Source organism: Cygnus olor, chromosome 2, assembly GCF_009769625.2.
Source record: "Cygnus olor isolate bCygOlo1 chromosome 2, bCygOlo1.pri.v2, whole genome shotgun sequence".
Taxonomy (NCBI): Eukaryota; Metazoa; Chordata; class Aves; order Anseriformes; family Anatidae; genus Cygnus; species Cygnus olor.
In genome coordinates this window covers 46,358,998-46,381,581 of record NC_049170.1, presented here as the reverse complement: position 1 = coordinate 46,381,581, position 22,584 = coordinate 46,358,998, and the positions used below count along the sequence as shown (strand labels likewise).

At 40.0% G+C, this 22,584-nt stretch overlaps 1 protein-coding gene across 7 annotated transcripts in view; it reads right to left on the bottom strand.

The window, feature by feature from the left end:
* Nucleotides 1-22,584, bottom strand: part of TMEM108 (transmembrane protein 108) — a 156,273-nt gene that overhangs the window by 74,056 nt on the left and 59,633 nt on the right. For all 7 annotated transcript variants that reach the window (XR_005817142.1, XR_005817143.1, XM_040548442.1 and 4 more), the window contains one exon: nt 5,261-5,342. Coding sequence is in view for 5 of the 7 variants with exons in the window: in XM_040548442.1 (XP_040404376.1) it covers nt 5,261-5,300 (40 nt within the window). In the remaining 2 variants the exon portion in view is untranslated. The remainder of the gene's footprint in view (nt 1-5,260; nt 5,343-22,584) is intronic.

Genomic DNA, 22,584 nt, shown 5'->3' with positions numbered 1-22,584 from the left:
GGAAAATAGGGAAAAGTCAAATTTTTACTCCTGTCGATTCACTTTCCCTCTAAAACCTCTCGCAAGGCTTTAGGCAAACAATACTGGATCTAAAATAAAAAATTAGACAGACACATTGTGTTATAATGGGGATTGCTCCAGGTCCAAAACACAAATAATTCACAACACAGAATGGAAGAATATTATGGATTAATTTTTGATCTGTCAAATAATCTCTTTAACAAGAGTGAAAGGAATTTTAAAACCAAACCCTCGCAGCATTTTCCAGTTTGGGTAAACAAACACATTTATGCAAATGTATTTAATATCTCTTGGTTTTCTAGCGTAATGGTCATAGATATTGTTATTAGGATGTCCCATCACCAGTCTGAATGCTTGACGCATACAAACACCGGAAAGTTATGCGTGTTCTCATTAATTTTCAAAAATCTACAGGGTTCTAACACAAACAGTGCCAGTATAAGCATATAAATGAAGGTACTTAATGCCAAGAACATAATCAGACTATCAAATGGTATGTGCGAAAGCATGAATTGCTTGTCTGCCAATAGAATGAGCAAACATAACAACCTAACTGACTGCTGGCTTTTTATTCCAAATTCAGTGTCAAGGACTTAAGCCATGACCTGAAATTCTATAGCCCCAGGCCTGCTCCATATTTTTCTCTGTTTCACCAAATCTGCAAGAACAGTGAAGGAGCTCTCACAATGTGTTAGTTGCTCAGGAGGGTCCCTCTGTCCTAAATTTGTATCTGCTCTTAGCAGAACAATGCAGAATATGCCCCCCACCCTGTCAAACTCTTTATTGAGTTTGTGTACTCTGTGAAATGCTACCCAAACATTATGTATTTAAGGACAGGACTGTTTATGGAACCAGCAAATTTAAAATAAATATTGCAGACTCCTCTTGGGAACAATCTCAGGTTTAGAATAACCAGAGCCATATGATTCAAAGAGCTGTGCTTATCCAGCCAGTGAGCAGGGACATGTTCTCTTGTGTGTGTGCAGCAGCAATCTCACCAGAGGGCACATCAAGGACGCTGGAGCCTACATCTGATAAGAAAATGTATATTCAATTAAACTTCTTTATAAGCTATGCCAGTCTGCTTTTAAAGTCCTCTTTAAAAGAGAGCTCTGTTTTTCCAGGAAAGGATCACAGAAGGGAAATGGAAAGCAGTAGCTTCTTTCAAGAAGGCAAAGTTTCTGTTAAGAAACTGAAGCAACAATCTGTAACTGAAGTGTGGGAAAAGCAAGCGTAGATTTACTGCTTGCTCTGTGCTGCCTGTTACCAAGCCACGTGACTCACAAATACAAATGCAGCAACCCAGGGAGTATCCCAAAAAGCTTTGTACATGAAACACTGCATACCCAGAGGCTGTTTACCTTTCTAATTTTTAAGCAAAACAGATGGACTCTTTGCTAGATAACCACTCCCCCGCTGTTCTCTTTGCTTAAGCTATCACCTACCAGTCTAACAGAGCACAACGAAAATGGCATTTTCTTTTCTTTCTGCAAGTTCCAAGAATGATCGAAAGAGACTCTCTCCCAATGTGCATCAAGTGATCCCAGTACCTTAAAGCATACGTCAGCCGTATGTTCCTATCACATGGATTAATTATACATGGCTCGTGCAAACTGAGAGACCTCTGTCAAAGCAGGCAGGCTCATTTACGCTAAGGACACAGTACCCAGAATATCTACATGGTCACAGGATCAGAGGGTTTGATGGGAGCTTTTGAAATCATCTAGATGACCCCTGTCTCCCCTGAGAAATGTTTTTTTCCATTAGGTGCTTCAGTGGCAGAGCGTCTAAAATCCTCCTGACCATCCTGTTCTAGCATTTCAAGGCCTTAACCTGCGACAGCATTTCAGCCTGTTGTCTAATGACAAGCTCCCTGCTGCTTTATAAATCCATTTCTTCATGCCTTATCTACTATGGGCACAGAACAGGTTATTCCCCTGCTTCTGGCTATCGTCTTTTTTGTACCGTTGCCATGCCTCCCCGCTTGCTCACAAGCATAGGTGCATACCATCTTAGTGAAGCTATGTAATTATTCACAGACACTACTCGGCAATAGAAACAGGAGTCGGCGGGCGCTGGTTCCTATCAGAGCCGTTAGGGACAACGGTGCTCAGCACCTCTCAGAAGCCACTGAGAACTGGGTGTTCTCTTAAACAGGAATTTGACAAACTCACGTTGCTTCTCAAATATTTATGGAAAGAGGGATGTGCTCCAGGAAGAGTGTCAGACTTGCATGGAGCACTGGCTCGTGGTAAACCTTTCTACAGTGTGAACTTCACTGCAAGAGACTTAAAACGCACTCAGGCTGCCAGGAGGAAGGCGAGCCGAATCCACAGTCAAGAGGACACAAGATTTGTGACAGTGTGTGTTCTAAGGCACAGCCACTCTCTGCCATTTTTGCCCGGTTTGCTACTGAGAGTTGTGCGTCTGCACATGGGAGGCTCTTTCTACTGATACTACTGGGCATCGTGCCAGGCCTCAATGATGAAAGAGTGATGCTTGGGAACGCACTAAGTGATAATGGCATGAAGAAACACTCAGACTGGCATTCATTTCCAGATGCTATGGTGACAGGTCCTCATACAGACGCTGGTGCTGTAAGTAAACAGAAAATAAAAATCGTTCCATTTTTCAGGAAAATAAATGTCTGAAGAAGAAAGTCTCATACACAGCTCGTGTGCCAAGGGCTCTACCAGTTACCTTTCTCCACATTTTCCCTCGTTTATATGCAACTTGGATCCTCTCCGTGAACAGTGCATGCATGGTAAATTATAATGTGCATGTTTTATTACAGAAAATGCAGACATATTGTGGCTCATGCTGTAGGGCTTAAATCATCACATTAGGTCTTTATAAAAAATGGAGATCGCTCAGCCTCATGGGAAAGGCATTTGCATCTTCATCATTACAGAGGCAACAAACTTCATCCATAAAGATGTGCCTAGAACAAATGGCAGCAAATTGTGGACACATGTTTTGCTTTAATTGGTCCTCATCAACTCAATCTAGCTAGTGACTTCAAAGAGCTCTCACTAAGAAACCTCTTCCAAAATTTTTGGTTTAATCTTTTTATGTTCTTTTTTAAACGTCTCAGAGATTTCAGATTAAATAGAATCTTTGAAGATACAGTTTGAAAGCAGCGCTTCTTTACAGTTCTATCACATGTTTAATTACTTATTCATAAATTATGAATGACTAGAGGTAAAGCAGCATTGCCCAGAGCCCCTGTCCTGGGCCAAATGTGGTATTGCAATTTTTACAAAGTCTATCTCTTGACAACTGGGATCAGATTCAAGCCAGCTACAACCATATTCAAAAGAGCAGCTGCTGCTAGTGTCATTTTCACATACTATTCTTGATCAGCATAAATGGATGGAATATGCTCTTTTTGGAAAGCACAGCAGAGGAATATGGATGGCAATAGACTGATTACATAACTCATCTAAAATTCACAAAACAGACAGATGCTACATTTAGTCTCTCAAAATCTTATTTAGATATGGGCCTGATTCCTTAAAAAATACAGCTAACATTTCCTACCGGTGTATAAAGCAGACGAGTAAGCCTTTTCTTCTAGCCCCCAAACCAAGCAGTCCTCACAAGTATGAGGGTCCCACTGTCTCAGACTCTGTATAGACACACAGCTGAATACAGTGTAAATGAACAGAGGTGGAAATGAATAGATAGAAGGGTGTAGCCACTACTGTCCCAGTGGCACAGCTGGGACTCAACAAAGGTGTGACCGAGTCTCATAACAGTGCACCAGGTTTGGGATGAAACTACGTCTTGCCTCTCCAGCTGATCACTGGTTGTACAAAATCCACTGACACTTTATTCAAGACATCTCAGTTTTTGATTCATAAGAGTACCTCTCTCTGTAAACCTAAGCCTCAATTAACCACTCATAACATACTAGACAAGATGAAAATCCTGCTACATCAGAGAGGCAGCACCACAGACCCAATTGTTGCAGTTGCAGGTAAGAAAGGAAGGTGTAGGACCTCAGTGAATCAGGCCAAAATAAAACATATTCATTTGACACTCTTCTTGATTTTCTTTTTTTTTTTTTTTTTTTAAGTAAATTAGAATAGCAAAAGCAGCCAGTCTAGCAAAACAAAGAAATCTCTTGCTTTATACCCTGATGGCAATGAATAAAACAGATATATTTAACCAGATTTTTCTAAAAGTCTATAAAATACTTGTTAGATTAATTTTCACACACACCCCAAAAAAACAATATTCCTTGCATTGTTCATCCTGTGAATATTAAGCATGTTTTTGTGGTTTCTGTCTAGCTTGGAACAGAATAAGAGAAATCTATAAATAACTGTGTAATATAATATGCACATTGAAGTGAGAAGTTCTGCTGAACTAGAGACAACATAAACTTTTTTAGGTTCTTACTGTAAACTAGCAATTTCCTTTTCAAAACATATGATGAAGATAGTACAGTTATATTTTGTCTTTTCTCATTTGACTTACCTTCCAAAATTTTGAAGAAAAAGTTATGAATTATGATGTTTGCACTAAAAATATCAGTCTACAGAAATGTCTTAACAGTGTCAATACTATCTAACATCTAAAATCTTATTTTATGCCTGTGGATAGGGCAAAGAGTCCTTATCTGCATAATCTAAATTTCACCTTTTTGAAAGTCTTTTTGCTGGGCTTTCATACTGTATATGCTCTTCTGAAAGCAAAAATTTAGAAAAAAGAATCCAGGAATCTCAGGAAGTAACACAGAATTTAGTCTGTGTGAGTCTGGGGCTCCCTTCCCATCACTCTCAGACCTTGTTGGAAGACCACCACCAGATGTTAGATGGATCCCATTTGTCCACAGCGTAATAGACAAAAATGATCTTTACAAAAAGGTTGTTGCATTAGTTCTTCCAACCAACATCCTCTGCTTCTACTTCTCATTCTCCTGAGGGTGTTCAGTTTCAAGGCACAGTAGATCGCACTCACCCTTGTACAAGACTCTGTGGAATCACCTTCACCCTTGTACAAGACTCTGTGGAATCACCTGATACTTTAATTTCTTTCTTTTTTTATTACATCTCCAAATATCTCAATGAACAAGAGAATTTAACTTCCTCATGGTTCCTCCAGGTCCATGACACAAGACACAAGACACATGGTTATGTGCCTTTCTCAATTGTGGCTGGCATAAATAATACTACCTTATTTATGAATTTGAATGATTTAATTCTTACAGGTAAAAAAAAATATATTTACTTACTAAACAGTTGGCAATAGAGGACCTGTAAGCTTCTCTTCATGGTATCATGTGATCCTGCTGGTCTGCCAGTTTATTCATGATTCTGTCAAGGAAATCAAGAGAAGAAAATAATTTGTGATTTACTACAAAATTCATGCTTTATTATTACACCTATTGATTACAAAGTAAGATGGAGCTTCACAGGAAAATTGTATTGATTAGCAAAAGGAAAATGCCTAACCGTGCTTTAGCCTTTTTAGCCATGCTTTCCAACAGCTTGGCAGTGAAGGTTATAGCTACAAAAAAAAAAAGGAAAAATTCTCAGGAGTATAAAAAGCATGTACACTGAGAATTATTTTTGTGTCATGCCTATGACTTGATAAAATGTTATCTCACAAAACTTATTTTAGTTTGGAGAAAGGGTCCTCACTGAAGAGCAAACGTGAGATGCTGACGCTGCCAGGCAGTTGTGCAGGGCCCACAGAGCTGGAGCCACCTCCTGGAGTCTCCCCTTCTTGCATCACTCCAGAAGTCCTCAGAGAATATTTTCAAATACTTGTCACAGGTATTTTTCACCTCAGTTTTAAACATCAAACCCAGTCACATTGATGTTAATTATTCACATTTTGAGGAAAATAAATGCATAAATCAGAAGTGAGAAGCAAACACAGTCCCCAAACACTACGGTGAGTAATGTCTCACAAAGGACCCAAAGACACCACAGCATTTATGCTTTTCATTCTATAAAAAACATTTGTTGGAGATTCATAACCAACTTTGAAAGACAGGACACTGAGATCATCCTCTTGTGAATATTAAACAGTGTGTTATATCCTCTCATTTTCAGTTCAATAATTTCTTCTTCCAAACTACTTGGGACATTCCTGAGTCACTTTTACATGCCCTCATAAAAATCTTTCAGAACTTACTTAAAATGCAGTCCTGAATATATAAGATAAAGAATCCAAACCAATGAGTAACACTTCGGAACTGAATAAATGCTGACCGGTTTGTGAAAACAGAACTGTATTTAAACATATTTTATGCAGAAGCCCTGTAAGGATTATCACTTTTCCTTCCCGTGTTCCGTAACAAAAGATGCTTGGTTTTCGTTAAGTTACTGGATACAGCAATTTGTGTACACAAATTTGGATTCTCTCATGCTTTCTTTTCCATTTAAAAAGGGACCTTAAAACATCAGAGGAACTCGCAGAAATTTCAGTATTTGTAAGGTGTTTTCTTCTAAATGAAAGCGATCATCTGTGAATGAATTTATTATTTTTTAATCAGAATTAGGCTCATAATGATGCTGGATCATGAAGACTTCCTGAAGGACTCCTGGTCTTCTCTTTCTTCTTGAGGTTTATCAAACAACAAGGCAAGCACAGTAAAAAAAAAAAAGTATTTATGCATAATCATATGCATATCATACAGTCCATTACAGCACTTTTCAAAGACACATAGAAAAAGCCTGTGGATTTAGAGTTGCAATTTCAAATTCTCCATTTTTTGTTGTATTTACATGACTCCAGATTGTTCAGTAATTGTAAATTCTGGTCTGACATACACTTAAAGCCAGAGCCCTTGGGGATATGGAATCTATATTGTCAGTGGTTTATCTAGTCCTTACCCTTTTCTGCATATATTTTTATTAATACCTTAATGGTGAAAGCACGGTCAACACAGACTTTTTGTATAGTTCACACTGTGCTTGGCAACTGTGATGCAATACACTATTTTGGGCTGTGAACCACAATTGATTCATATTTCCCTTCCATCTCCATGTTAACGCTACCTATAGCGTATAAAAGCATTTTACTTATAAATTCTGGTCTTGTGGTTAAAATAAACGGTATACTGTTGAATATTTATTTATTTAGATGGAACTCTTAGGGTAATTTACCCTGTGCTAAGATGTAGGAATTAGTGTGTATATGGGGAAAGAAACAAAGATTAGCACTTGAAAACTTTCACGATGTTTTTCTGTTGTCTTCAGTTAGAAAATTTATCTTGATTACATGGCCACAAAATTCTACTTAGAGAACTCAGGAAAACTGCATAAACCAAAACTGCCTTGAGTTTACAACCTCTAAAATTTCTTCAAAGTTCTTGGCATGACTTAAAGTTAAACATAAATGTGTGGAAAATAGTGCAAGTAAATTCATATTTCTGAATATCTCATTTCTTGTGTAAAAGAGATGCATGCAATGCAAGGATTTATCTGACAGATATTGTAAGATAAGATAGATTTAATGAGATTTATTTGTATGTTTGGAAGCCAAATGGCACCAGCAATGATTTTCCAAAGACAGGGTCTGCTTGCAACCACTATCAACACTGCAAAGTGTTCAGGCAGATGAACCATCGCATTACAAGGATGAACCTGATGTTTGACCAGAGGAACCATGGTATCTAGCAAGGTGAAAACTCCAGCGAGTCCACTGCCTCATCTTTAACATTATCTACCAGCAGAACCAGAGGAAAATAACATGTGAATCAATCTGAGTATAAAGAAATCCTTGCATCCTACCGCATCTGACTCATTTTCCAGCAATCCTGGGCTGAACACAGGATCTGAGCTGCCATGTCTTATTAATAACATTGATAATTATTCCTTACTCATCTCTTCCTGGTCATACACAATTTTAGTCTTCCATTGGATCACTTGGCACCTCTTCTAAACTGAAAAGCTGCAGAGGAAACCTCCTTTCTGAGAGTGTCAGCTTATGTCCAATCATCACAGTACTACCTTATGGCCATGCAGGCTCACTTAAGTCAAACTTCTTTCTCCTGGAAGTACCTGCTTTTTGTAGTCTCTAGCTTACGAAAATCTTTGCAGGCCTGTTGGTAATAGAAGATGAAAAATACAATATTGCTTAATATGTGTTACATTTGCAATGTACTGTTCCGGGGCTGCGCTTGGAAGGTACAAAATATATGTGCAAGGATAGCATGAGAGAATGCACCAATTCATGATGAGGAGTAAGGAGGACTAAAAGAATGCCAAATTTGCAAGACATTTAGATAACTGGGGCCTCTTGGAGCCCAGGAACTGGATCAAACCAACCTTGCAGTTTGGACTGAGACCAAGGGCTCAGAGAGCACGCGTAAGAAGAAAAGGTTAAAAAGTTCAACTCTGATGAAGACATCTTACTTCAACCCGACGACCACCCGGACGACCACCAGAGAGTAATACGCAAGTGCAGAAGGACTGATAAGATAATTAGCATATGAAGCGGAGCTAGGCGGAGCTAGGAAATGAATATGCATAGATATGTTGTGAAACTTAATGCATATGTAATATTTTAGGAGATAAAAGAGAACTGAGTGAACAAATCGGATGAAGTTAGATTTGGGCAGGCATGCCCCTAACTTCTGGCGCCTAATAAAGCACCTTCATATAATCACTTTGTGGATTATGTGTCTTTATGAATGCTAACACAACCATCACAGTACTACCTTATGGCCACGCAGGCTCACTTAAGTCAAACTTCTTTCTCCTGGAAGTACCTGCTTTTTGTAGTCTCTAGCTTATGAAAATCTTTCGCAGGCCTTCTGTGATAAATACATTTATCTGTATGTCTTATTATCTGTAATTCTTACTATCTGCTGGAGGGAAGGGATGCCATCCAGAGGGACCTGGGCAGGCCTGAGAGGTGGGCCTGTATGAACCTCATGATGTTCAGCAAGGCCAAGTGCAAGGTCCTGAATCTGGGCCAAGGCAATCCTAAGCACAAATACAGGCAGGGCAGAGAATGGACTGAGAGCAGCCCTGAGGGGAAGGACTTGGGGGTGCTGGTTGACAAGAAGCTCAACATGAGCCAGCAATGTGAGCTTGCAGCCCAGAAAGCCAACTGTGTCCTGGGCTGCATCAAAAGCAGCGTGGCCAGCAGGGTGAGGGAGGTGATTGTCTCCTTCTGCTCTGCCCTTGTGAGCCCCCACCTGAAGCACTGCATTCAGCTCTGGGGCCTTCAGCACAAGAAGGATATGGACCTGTTGGAGTGAGGCCACAGAGCCATGAGGATTCTCAGAAGGCTGAAGCCTTCCTATGAAGACATGCTGAGGGAGTTGGGGTTGTTCAGCCTGGAGAAGAGAAGGCTCTGGGGAGACCTTCTAGCGGCCTTCCAGTACCTAAAGGGGGCTACAGGAAAGCTGGAGGGGGACTTGTTATCACGGAGTGTAATGATAGGTAATGGTTTTTAAACTAAAAGAGGGGAGATTTAATTTAGATACTAGTAAGAAATTCTTTACTCAGAGGGTGGTGAGGCACTGGCACAGGCTGCCTAGAGAAGCTGTGGACGCCCCATCCCTGGAGGTGTTCAAGGCCAGGCTGGATGGGGCCTTGGGCAACCTGGTCTGGTGGGAGGTGTCCCTGCCCATGGCAGGGGGTTGGAATTAGATGGGCTTTAAGGTCCCTTCCAACGCAAAGCATTCTGTGATTCTGTGATCTGTCATGAACAAGAGAGGTTAAAAACTGAGTGTTAGCTGGGCGGGCTCCAGTTCACCAACCCATGCTTTCTGAAGTAACTAAGGGAGCAGTTTTAGGCACTAACAGATTAGCAGAGCTATGCACATGCATATGGAAAATGCAGACACACAGCCAGCTCCTGACCTTGCACAGATTAATATAAAACCAGAGTATTGCCACCTGTTCTAAATCAACTGCAATTAACAAGAAGAAAAAAATATAAAGAGTGAGCAGAAACAAAAAATGGTCCAGGAAAAAAAAAATGCATTTGAAAAGTATGTGTTAAGCTTTAAAAATCTAAGAACTATTCTGAGAGATGAGTTTTGTGCGCATTCTAGCTTCACTATTCTTTTAACACTTCCCCAAGTTTTCACAGGAGTACGCTTTGCCAAAATATTCATTTTGAAACATATTGAGCTTCAATATTTGATGAGCCATTTTGACTATTTGAGGGAATTATGTGTTACAAATATGTTGGATCTTTGATTAAGATTGAAAAAAATAAAGATTCTTAAACTTCATTTCCTAGATTTGTAGTTATGTTTCTAAGTACTTGGGTATATTCCCAATCACTCTGAAGACCCACTGGCTCTCCTCTAAAGACTAGGAAATAGAAGTCTAATTAAAGCTTTTTCATTTTTTGTTCTAGATTGCAATTCATGTTGGTTTACCTATTGATATATTTAGAAACCAAGTAATTAATCTAGTGCAAGACTGTACACTCAAACTCATTTTAATTTATAAAGACCCATCTTCAGTAGTAGAATTGGTGGAAATTTGTATCCACAAAGGGTGTTACATGCCTAGTCTTAGATACCTGTATTTGAAAATACCAGCTAACGTGGTGTTTGAATAGAGCTTATGTATTTTGCCCTTTTTAGTGCACAATGTTTCACATATAGTTTATCTTAGGCATGATGATGAATAGATATGTGAAACCCCTATGGACATCTAGCAATATTGTCTTTCACAGTAAGTGATCCCTTCAACGTCTCAGATAAATTAAAGAGGACAATGAAGACATAATGATGAATAGAAGACAAAAGAGTCCAAAAGAGCTGACAGCTCCCAGCCATTCATTATGTCTGATGAGAAAAAAAAATACCAGTGGTGCCTTAAATTAAAGAAGAAATGGAGGAGAACAGAAGACGAGTGTTGAGACAAACCTAACAGTCAATGGACAACCATTTTTGCCTTTTGAGTCTGTCACACAGAAACCAGCAGACAGAAACACAGAAGATGAAAAACGGGTGATGGAAAGAGGAGATAGGTGAAAGACATACCAGTTGTAACCCACGAAGCACAAAAACTTTATTATTTTATTTCTGTCTGTCTTCTCAGCTATACTATTCCTGGTTTTGCAGAACATGAAAGAGGAAAAAAAGACAGACCCAGAAGTACCTCCATCTTCAATTATCATTGGTGAATCCCCAAGGAAAGTCAACTTTGACCCTTTTAATATTGTCCTGTTCTTGAGGGCTCCACAAATCCTTACAAGAAGGCAACAGCAGAGGCTCCTAACTTAAAACTCATGGAGATGTGATTTCCCCATGAATAAAATGCCTTTTGCAAAGGGTATTTTAAACAGCAACCAGATGTCTCCCAGCAAAAAGGCAAGACTCTCTACTCTTCCACCTCTCTTCCTGGTTGGACTGTTCTTGTTCCATCATATGGTGAATTCAAAATTGCTTATCAAAGCCTGTGGTCCTGACCATGAGGTGGGCTTTCATGGCCAATGGGAAAAGGCACAGGTTCTCACTCAGTACTGGCTCAGGGCCAGATTCACACAGCTTTAATTCCACCACCCATTTCCCACAGGTTAGCCACTCTGAGAGTATGCAAGCGTGTCTCATAACAGGAAGCAGGTGTACTTTTCTTGTCTACACAAGGCTCAAGTGTAGCTTTGTGTTTTCATGTTTGTGTGATTTGTTTCTTAATTCAGTGGCCTACTTCCACAATCCAGCTGTTATTTTGCAAAATTTATGTCCCTGAAACCTTCGGGGCATGCTAATAAAAAGATGATTAATTTGCTGCACTAAGATTCCTTCAAGCAAGAATTCTGTGTTCTTGTTCAGCATGTGCCACATTTTCCGCTGTGATTTATTTCCCGCTGCTTGGAACAGGCAAACCATAGTTACCATCTTTCTTCATAACATCCTGAGTGCAGCAACTTTGATATTTATGTCCCCTTTATGCTTAGATCTTTAAGCACTCTTTGGAATGGATTCCTCTCTGCAGAGCCAAGAAAGAGCAATTCACATCTACTTTCACAATTATCCTCAGAAGTGCACACCTTTTGCTTTCTTAAGGTCTCCAAAGAGCAGGGTTTGCCCCCAGGATACCACAACTAAGCAGAACCAGTCTTGTTAGCGTTGTGTTGACCTGTCATACGAGCATGAGGAGTAGTCAGGTAGAAGCTGAACTACATACTATTGTGCTTTTCTACATGGAAAAGGCTTGTACCCTACATGACAGAGACTTACAGACACTGCTGTCAACAAGCAGATAATCTCACACCACCCGGGGAAAAAAAAAAAGAAAACAACAAACAACACCAAAACCTCTCTTTGCTTTGCAGAGCATCTATGATTCCCCCTGGGCCTGAGCGTGGTTGTGGATATTCTGGTATTGGTGTTTGAACCCACATCTTCCCATTACCACAGGCCTAAACACAAACCAAGAAACTTACACAGAGAAAGGAGTGTCAATACACAGGAAAACCTGGCAGCAATTGTTTCCTTTTCTCCAGTTCCCTACCTCATCATTAACTTTTACAATCCTAGTCCCGCCCTGCTCTCTAACCTAATAGTTCAAATGACTGCATCCCCACAGGCCTCCTCCTGACTCTTTCTGTGAACAGTCTTCTCCATGAACAGAGGAACGTGGGGAAGTCCTAGGCTAGGAGATCACTTACAGGCTGCTGTCATTGGCATAGTGAGTGGAGGACAGTGCCAGTTACCTCAGTTGTTCCTTATCATCCTCCTTTAGCCACATGTTGAACCTGAGGCATGTCAATGAGAGGGAGAGGGAGGAAAGGCTTATGCTCTTTGTGTGCACTGCCACAAAAATGGACAGGCATTAAAGGACCTCATGTCCTGGTGACCATGGCCAGGGGAAGAAGTTAGTCTGAAAAGGCCAGGTAGCCCTGCTGTTGCCTTGGGCTGTCTAATGCCTTGGCATCTGTGGTAACATTATGAACGATCACTGGAACATCCAAGGGCAAGTGTTGAAAGGGTAGGAAAAACAGAGAGGAAAAATACCAGAGTGTAAATGAAAGGTCATTTAATGTGAGATTTCCTGGCTTTGATGTGTGCTTGCCCTCCAGCAAACTTGAGCCCTGTGACCTTTTTGGAAAAGCTGTGACAGACAGGGCTACTCTCTGGGCTGATTATAACTGGGAAGGCCCAGAGAAGGTGATCAGAAGAACTACAAAACATTAGCTACTGAATGTCCTTTACACTCTGTCAGTTGTGCAAGGCACTTTATTTCTTACTCTTTTCTTAATTATCTGCTGTTAGCAAACAGTTCTGAAGGCAACTCCAGTGTGAGCGAAGTCTGACCACTAGTTCTTCTGATTGCTTCTTGCTCTCATGGGTGCTCAGGCATGATGCTGTGTGTCTGTCTGTCCACTTGGAGAATGAGGAGCTAAGAGTAAGCCTCTCCTTTCCATCTTTCATCTCTGTGGAGCTCTGAGAAGAAGCTAACATATTTATAAGGATCCAATTGACTTAGCAGCTATAAGGATCATTGGAATTTGGTCATTAATACACATTAGGAGTGGAGAGAAGACCAATGTGTGAATTTTATAACTTTTCTATGGTAGAATTCGGATCCAGTAGCATTTATAAAGCAGAAGTTCCTTTGTTCCATTTCCTCCTACACCATTACTTAAGCTATACTGCTTATTAGCTAGATATCATTTTACTGCAGTTATACCATACATAAACCTACTTTTCCACTATTGTCAATTAGTTCCAAATGAATTAACCATCTGTTTACTGTTACCAAGTTATGCATCAAGGTTGAAAGACACAGTCCCACAGGGCACTGTCAATTTTCTGCAACAGCCTAACACTAGATTGCGACACCATAGTCATTTTAAGGAACTACAGAATGCCATTAGATACTCTAAGTTTACAACAAATGTTTTACTACAGAAGGCTTTCTGGGTGCCCATTTGTCTTCTGTTGCTTACGAAGGCAATTTTTTTCCAGTCATAGTACCACAGTTTTATTTTCCAGGTGGAAGAAGTGACTTCTGCCACTTCAATTACATGAAAATCTCTATTATCTGAGTAATACAAGGCATAGGACACATAAGTGAACCATTCAAGCCTTTTTCAAGAAATAACACACATGCAAGTATGGGCTTTGTGAATTTACTTCCACTGGAAAACTAATAATGATATGTCGAGGTCTAGCTACATAAATATTTCCCTTATAGTTCTTTCTTTGCAGTTACCAATGGCCATCTGGAACTTTGATGCTGAAATTTTATGGCACAGCTTGAAACACGCTATTTTTGCTAACTGTTTGAAGGAAAAGAGCCCAACTACTCTGAGGTTGGGGAGGGAGCATCTTTCATGCTGCAACTTAAAAAAAAAAGTGAAACAACTGGGTCAAGAAAGTTGGACCAAAATAGTCCTTAGTGAAAAGAACCTTTCACTGTCCCACTGGCCTCTTGGAAAGACTTTTTTTGTCCCCTAATGAAATATGATGTATCTAAGTCTAAGCAGTGTAAATTTTCATTTTTTTCTTTATGGATCTTATGAGACCCAAAACAATACATATTTTAATATAATTTCAAGTTCATGACAAAAATTTCCATTTGTGGTACTGTGCTTAGGAAGCACTCAGCAGTGTAAACTGTCTGCTCTTTGACATGAAAACTTTATAATCATTACAAGCTCTCCTGCTAGGAGACTTTCTTGGCACATAAGGCTACCCCAGTCTATCATCTTCTAAGATGCCCCCTGCAACTGTTTTAGATACCTCTGTAACTTCTAGGAAAATAAGGAAGGAAAGAAGCTCTATTTTCTTTGTCAATTGCAGCAGGTAACGAACACAGAAACCAGCTCCATTTCCACATGGCTCTTGTGATGGTGTGCTTTCCCAGGAGGATCTTCCACAGCTTCTCACCTGACTCAGGGTGTCCACAATGTGGATGTCAACATCTAATTTACTCATCTAAACTCTCTCTGTAGGTAGCAGGCTCCTCTAAAGCCTGGCTCCCATGAACTGTTTTAAATGCCTGTGCTGGAATGAGGAGACCCATCCCTTATACAGGGCGGTTTCTCTCATGTGAAGGCTGAAGACCCACCTTTAATTTCAGCTGGTGACACTGAAAATGAGGATGCCAACAGCTGTACAAAGGGGTCCCATCAAGTGTTCTCTCCAGCTGCAGGGATCTCAAGGTTTATGGGGTTAACTCCTCTGCAGCTGTGTTAAACTGGTCCCTTGTTCCTATGGTGTAGGATACACAAGAAAAAAGACTTAGTGTAAGGAACAAGCGAGCCAACAGCTCTGCCTGCACTGTAATAAACACTGGAGAGTAGGAGAAGGGTGTACCTTTGTGAAGCAGCTGAAATCAGGCTTTTCACATTATTCTGCTTGATTAAACGCAAATATTTCAAGTAGAGAAAGGAAAAAGGGTGCAAAAGAGAAGGTGTTTTCTGTCTTTTATAATGTAGTACTGTATTCCAGAGATTGGTTGATTGGCTTAAATGTTCAGGAATGGAAATCATCAACTGTAAACAAAGAGAAGTATGCATGCTCTGCATGTCTGAAATCTAGGCCAAAATACCAGTTTCAGAAAGATGCTTAAGCATTTAAAGACATAATCAGGTGCCTTGCTATCAAAACCACCTGTATTGTAGCACTGAAAACACTGGTCTTACACTGGCCCTAGATGACTTCCAAGAAAATCTGTAGTAGAGATGGAAACGGTTCAGTCTAACATTTTAACTGCATGATCAACCTTCCCTCTAGCAAGCAACACAATTATCCAGCTAAACAAATAACCCTTAACAAATTACCACAAAGGAGCCTCAATATTCTGCATCACCGTTACCTGATTTACAGTGAACTAAAGATGCAAGCTAAAGCAGGAAAAGACCTATAATTGTTTTTACAAAAATCTCATGAACTGGGCTTTGGCTTTGAAAACTTGTAAACAGGGTTCCTTTTACCAGCATTCATCAAGACACTGTAAAGATTGAGAGGGTGGGATACAAAAGAGGAAAAAGGTCAAGATAGACTAAGTTCTGGCCCATCTCTAGGCGAATTTCAACTGACCTGATGTAGGATAAGTATAGATGAGGCCAGCCCCAAGCCCACACATTCTGCTTTGTCTCCAAACTTCCTGGCTACTCTACATCTATAAAGCACAGAGGAAATAATCACCAGTGAGGAATACCTATGCAATACTCTTTCTGACTCCATCAGCTGCTGAATCCAGTCCACAAAACCACCGTCTTTTGGCAAACTGAAGCTGGGTAAGGAACGAGAGCTTTGATTCAGGTCCTAGTGCTCCACCAGCAGATTCTAGATGTGGCCCATTCTATTTTATCAAACATGATCACACAGCTAAGGAGAATATAAACACCTCAGCTGCCGAAAGTTTAAGTAAAAAGTAACACATTCATTATTGTAATTGTAATTTTGAATTGTACATTTATGTTTGGGTTTGTATGTATATGGCAGATGATGACTGTTTTCTGCTTCTTTCCTTATTCCCTTATTTATACTAGCGTGCCTTTCCAGTGACAAGGGAAAACAAAAAAGGAAAGGAAAAAATGAATAAACACATACATGGCATTTTCTCTCTTTTTTTTTTTTCAGTGAAAAGAAAATCATATTAAATTTCCAATCAAAATACATGTTTAAAAATAATATTTCCATCTCAGTTTTGGATGGAATGTTTTGAATCAGTTCTAATCACAATGTGTAAGTATGGCATAAGGATCTAATTTCACAATGACAAGTTATAATAGACATATACAAGTACCTAAGATTGAAAGAAACATTTTATTACATTTGAAAAAAAATGGTAGGAAAGCATAACTGCCTTTTGAATTCTTAACAATCCAGTCTCAAAAGTGCAATAATATATTTAATACTAATATGTACTGTTGGTTAAATAACATAGGGCATAAATTCCTAACAAAAACAACGCAGTCTGTAATGATACTTTAGTAAAAGTATCAGTACAATAAACAAACATGAAAGGTGCATTTTTGAAGATCTCTGTGCGTGTTTTGCCAGATCCTTTTGCCCGCATGACCTAGTGTTAGTTCTGGGGCAATTCCAACTGAAATGTTTGTTAGTTTCCTATGAGCAGCTATTTTAGACCACACATTAATCTTGGAATAATTTTTATCACTTCAAATCTGCCTGAAGTAGCTTCTTGTATGAAATTATAATAACTCACGCTCTAAGAACAGAGATATCTTTGGCAGATTTGGACGGATGGATGCATAAATGCATGTACACAGTCATATGCCATGGAAAGTAAGATGATGTCTTGACCTACGTCTGCCTGGTTAAACCTCCTCTTAAGAGAGCTATTTACTACCTCTCCTATAATCAGACATTCAATATGGTAAGAAGAGAAGGGAGATAAAGTGAGCTCTGAAATACGACTGCTCTGCTTTGGAGGGCTGATCAGCATACACCAGAAAGTAGAAGAGTACACTAGCTTAGACTTGACATTTCATCTCAGAGTTTATTATGACTGTGTCTAGTTCAAGAGACACCATTTATTTATCCTCAACTTTCAGCCCTGGGGTTTGATGTCAAAGGAAGAAGTGGCCTCAGAAAGAATAGGGGACTACCAATCAGTGACCCAGACATAAACAGCAACCCCTTTTATATAAGAATATTTTGCACACCATTTTGACACAGCAGGGGAGAATAAAATGAAAATTCGACAGGGCAACAAACAGAAATATAGCCCCATAAAAATTTAGGTTTGAAGGGAGGTGGCAGGAAATAGGCACTTGGTAATTTCCAAGTTATTCATTCTTGTCTACACAAGGTTATTGCGGTGCATTTCATTTGAGAATGTATGTAGTCCTGCCTAGTTCAATAAGAAGAGTTTCCAAGAAAACTAAATGTCAGAGCGGTGCGGCTTATTGGTTTTGCTCAATGTAAATTCACTTTTTATGCAACTCTGAATAATAATGCCCTGCTCTGTGTCAACATGATGAATTAACTTCAGTGGCTTTGGAGGTAGGGGGAGTGAAGGAAAGAGAAGGAGAGATAGGGGAGCTTCCAGTGCTAACCTGGCACTGATAATGGCACTGTCTGAGATTTAGCTCTACATGACAGGTCTGGAGCTTTAAACAGGATTTAGCACGCTGATGACTGTGTCTTATTTTCTTCCCCATTGCTTTACGTGGCTAGCCAGACTGCTATTGGCTGAACAGCTCATTTTCCCTCCTTCACTAGGTTGAACACTGGCATAGACAGACATGCAGGTAAGCCAGAAGGAAATGCATATAAAAGAATATGGGAAATCTCAAACAGCAGCATCTGAAACCATGTCATGCTGTCAAGAAAGATTATGTTCAGATGCACTATTTATTTTAATAGCTTAGTGAAAACTCTCATTTACTGTCCAGAAATGTGATGTTCTCCCTCAGGCAAAATCCACTGACCCCAAGGGGAGCTTTGCCTCAATAGAGACCCCAGCATCTGGCCCAGGAGTTGTAAAGCAGTGCAAGTGAAGACCACTGTTTTAAGAAGGATGTTTTGTTTTGTTTTGTTTTTCTTATAGAGGTAAGAAACAGCACGGGCAGGAAAAGAATAAGAATCCATGTGACTGCACATTTGATAGATGGATTTAATAAATAAACATCTGGCTGAATGATTCACCTCAGCTAAAATGTAATGAGGACAGTTTCAGGTGTGTAAGATATTCTTTTCCTACATCATAACTAAGATGGGCTAAGCCATGTTCTCAGCTGCCAAAGGTCAACCCAGAGTAATTCCAGTGACTTACTTTGTCATAATATGATGTGATTAAACTGGACTTTGAATATGAAAATGAACTGATCAAGAAGAACGGGGAAGAATGGTCTTTATCTTCCTTCCCCTCTGTTTTCCTACTAAAGAAAATTCTCCCAGGGAAACAGACTGCCTTTTCCACGCCATACCTGACTTCACCCTCACTTCGTTTCTATAGACTGTAAAAAAGCTGGGGGAAATGTGCTGCCTCTTCTGGGTGCAATTAAATTCTGAGCTGTGAGTTCATCCCTGCAGGAACGGAAGACAGGACGTGCCCAGCCATGAGTCTGTTGTACAACACGGATCCACCTGCACCCCATAGCAGCTCACACAACTGAGCCCAGGGATGCAATGAAGAATCCTTTAATCCTTTTCAAACAAAACTGCAGCTACTTTTGCTTCAGGAGCCCCAGTACCAGTGTTACCATTGCCATGGCAGCTAGAGAAGACAGGAATCAGCAAGAAGCAGTGACAGCCCTTTTGGTACATCCATCCCTGAAGAGCACAAGTTGGCACTGGCTCCGGTCTGTATGCAGTGACAGTCTAAATAATTATCTTGCACACTTGTGTTTTTTTTTTTTTTTTCCCCACTGTAATCCAGCCTCATTAAGTGTAAGAATGCACGTTCAATGAGTCAAGGTCATGGCAAGAAGGAACCTGCTGTTTGCTGCATCTCTGCCTCGCCATTAGTGGCGATGGACAGCCCAAAGAGAGGGAGGTAATGGCTTGGAGAGCAAACGCTGTTGTGCTTCAGGCAGCTAAAAGCTGCCCGGGGGAACTGCATTCCCTACCTCTGCCAAAAAGACACAAACACCAAACTCCGTGCTGGTGGTCATTAATTGCATCTTCCTTGTTTGCTAAGAGGAGAGCACAAAACACCTGCACTCTCATCTGTGCAAGCGTGGAGCAATTCCTGCTGCGATGGAGTCAGCAAAAGCCCACTACAGAACAAAGAAAGTGCAATCAAACGCTATTTCTGTGAAACTGGGGCACAAACATCTCAAGTTGGGCACCTAAATTAAATGTCCCTTCTTAACATTATGTTTCTGTGCCTCATTTTCCCTGGTGTATAACGCCATTTCACCTTATCAGTACATTGTGAAGATAAATTCATTAATGTTTGCAAAGTACTCAGATGCTGCAATAATGAGAGCCGCAGAAGTGCTCCCCAGGAAATTAATAACTCTGGCTTCAAATCTGGATGTGAATGATGTACAGTTATGGGAGGAAGGGGTGACATAATGAACTACTAAGATAAAATAAAATATTGATTCATCTGAGCAGTGTTGACTGAAATCTTCCCTCATTTAAGACAGTTTTGCTTTGCACCCTTAAGGGGCTTTTCAGTGTAACTTTCACAGATTTAAAAAAGGAAAATGAAAAAAAAAAAAAGACTCCAACCCAGGAACAGTATCACACAACTGCATGGACAGCCACATGATCCTCTAGAGAACTTTAGCTTGTCTTTAGCTCCTTGGCCCAGACTTCTGAATCTTGAGTGAGCAGGGCGAGGACCAGCCACAAGAATTTTAGGTGCTGTCCTTTATGCGGGACAGGCACAAGGGAGAGGGAGGGGAGTGAGGAACACTCAGCTGTGGAAATCCTGTTTTCTGTTTCAAGTGCTAGGGTAGATTAAGTCTAATGATGACAGGCTCCTCCCTTGACCTTGCGTTACCACAAGTCTGATCTCTTCTGCCTGAGTCCTGCCAGCCTCCCTTTCTCCTGCACAGTGTTACTGTCCTTTCTTCCCACTCCCACTCATTCCTCCCCAGCACCTCTGTCTTACCATTTTATTTCCACATATTCATCTCTCTGCCCCACTGCCAGTTTCTCCTACACACAAACCGGATCCCAGCCCTGCCCTTTCTCTCATTTCTCTACCTGAGTCAACCACCTGGATCCTGGTCACAACCTTTGCATTTCTGGTCTGCTGACAAAATCCTAGGAGAGCTGAGCTGCAAAACTTAAAAAAAAAAAATAAATTGTATGTGAACAAGGACTTCTTGGACCAGAATGCAGACTGATCTGGCAAAATTCCACTGAAATGCAAAAACCTTTAACCTTGACTGCCCTCAGTAAGTCCGTCTACTTGTTGTCCTGCATCCATCTCTCTTCCTGACGAATTTCCTAATCTGTGATAAGGAAGGCCCACAAAATATTGGAAGGTACTGTAACTTCATGAAATACATTTTTTTCTCTGGATCTTTATTTGTTTGGAAACTACTTTTACGGAAATGAAAAAAAAAAATACAGAAACTGCAACAGAAATTTTCTGGGTTGGAAAACTGCACTTTGAATGGTACCAAAAGGGCTTTACTGAGAGAAGCATCTGGCAACCTTTACCAGACTGAAGGTCAACACAGTCCTTCTCTACACTGTTCTGCATTCAGGAAGACTCTGACCCATCAAATAGCATCAAGAATTCAAATCTTTTCACAGAAGCGAACAAACCATCAAACAGGGGAAGTCCTGTAGAGAGCTGAGTCTGATTCTTCATATAATTCCCTCCAAATCATTCAAGCAAAACTTCTGGTTTGTCTGTACCACATATGCAGAGGTGCATTATGATTTACTGAAGGTATCAATTCAGATTTCTTTAATTTCATTTATATTGAAAGATGTGAATGCAAAGCTTTAACTGAAAAAATATTTAAAGAAATTAAGTGAAATAAACTCTATAACTTATAGAATACTTTAGCAAAAAAATGCATTAATTGTATGCAAACTGAATTAAGTCTTTTATTAGCACGTAATTGGAGGAAATATTAATACATTATTTTAATTTGAAAAAATCACAAGTTAGAAGCTCAGAAACAGAAAGCTGCATAATTGCAACTTTAACATTAAGACTTTATTGTAAAAATGAATGTATATAATGAACTCAGAAAAATAGAAATATAAGCTTCTGATCCTTTCCTTGTTTCCTGTACATCTGCATTGGAGTTCGCCTATTGTTATTCAACTAGCTAATCATCAGCTTTTGTTTGGTGTGATTGTGTTTTTACTCAGAGAGGCTAATCTGTGAAGACATCTGTTATTTGATAGATAATAGGCCATTTCAAGTCTCAAAGCCCCGCAAGGCATTTCTGAAGAAGGAGAAGTAGATGCATCTGTTCCCACCAGGTAGGACTACAACTGAACGTACTGTGACACAGCAGAACATAAGTCTTTCTCTTGCTTTTCACCAAAATGCTGAAGTGAACAGGCAATGATACAAACAGAGCAATTCTGGTGTAGTTTGTTCGGGCTGGGAGAGAGACTGACTTCCTATAAATCAACTAAGTTTTCATGAGAAAACAGAACGTCTTGCACCAAAGAACAGGGGATTTGTCTCAATGGTCACAACCAACTGGATCTATAAGGAAGGCACAGTCACAAAAAGCAGCAGTCCACTGAATCTGGTGTTCTGCTGTTGGTAAAAGTTAATAGTAGGCATTCTGAGGACACTGCAAATGCTTTATAATTCACTTAGAAAGAAAATCTCGTGCTACAGCTCCCTAACTTATCCATACAGCTCAGTTCTCTGCACATTCCACTGAAAATATGCTACCTCTGCATAACCCGTGAATCAATCACAACCTTGAATAATCCTTCTCATCATGAATTTGGGAAAAAACAGGCCATATCTTTATCTTTAGACTGCCGAAGTAACCTAGCACACAGTAGCCACATTCTGAAAGCCCCCATTCCTTACATCTCCATCACTCTATCAGTCTGTCCTATCGTGCTGTGAACGAGACCCATATTTTCAGATTTATCTTACCTAGGGTTTGCAAGATTTTTCTGACACCTTACTTCTCCTAAAGAAAGCTGACCATGTAAATAGTACTAATATGTCAGCAGGAGGACGATGCGTATTTGTGAACTTAGAC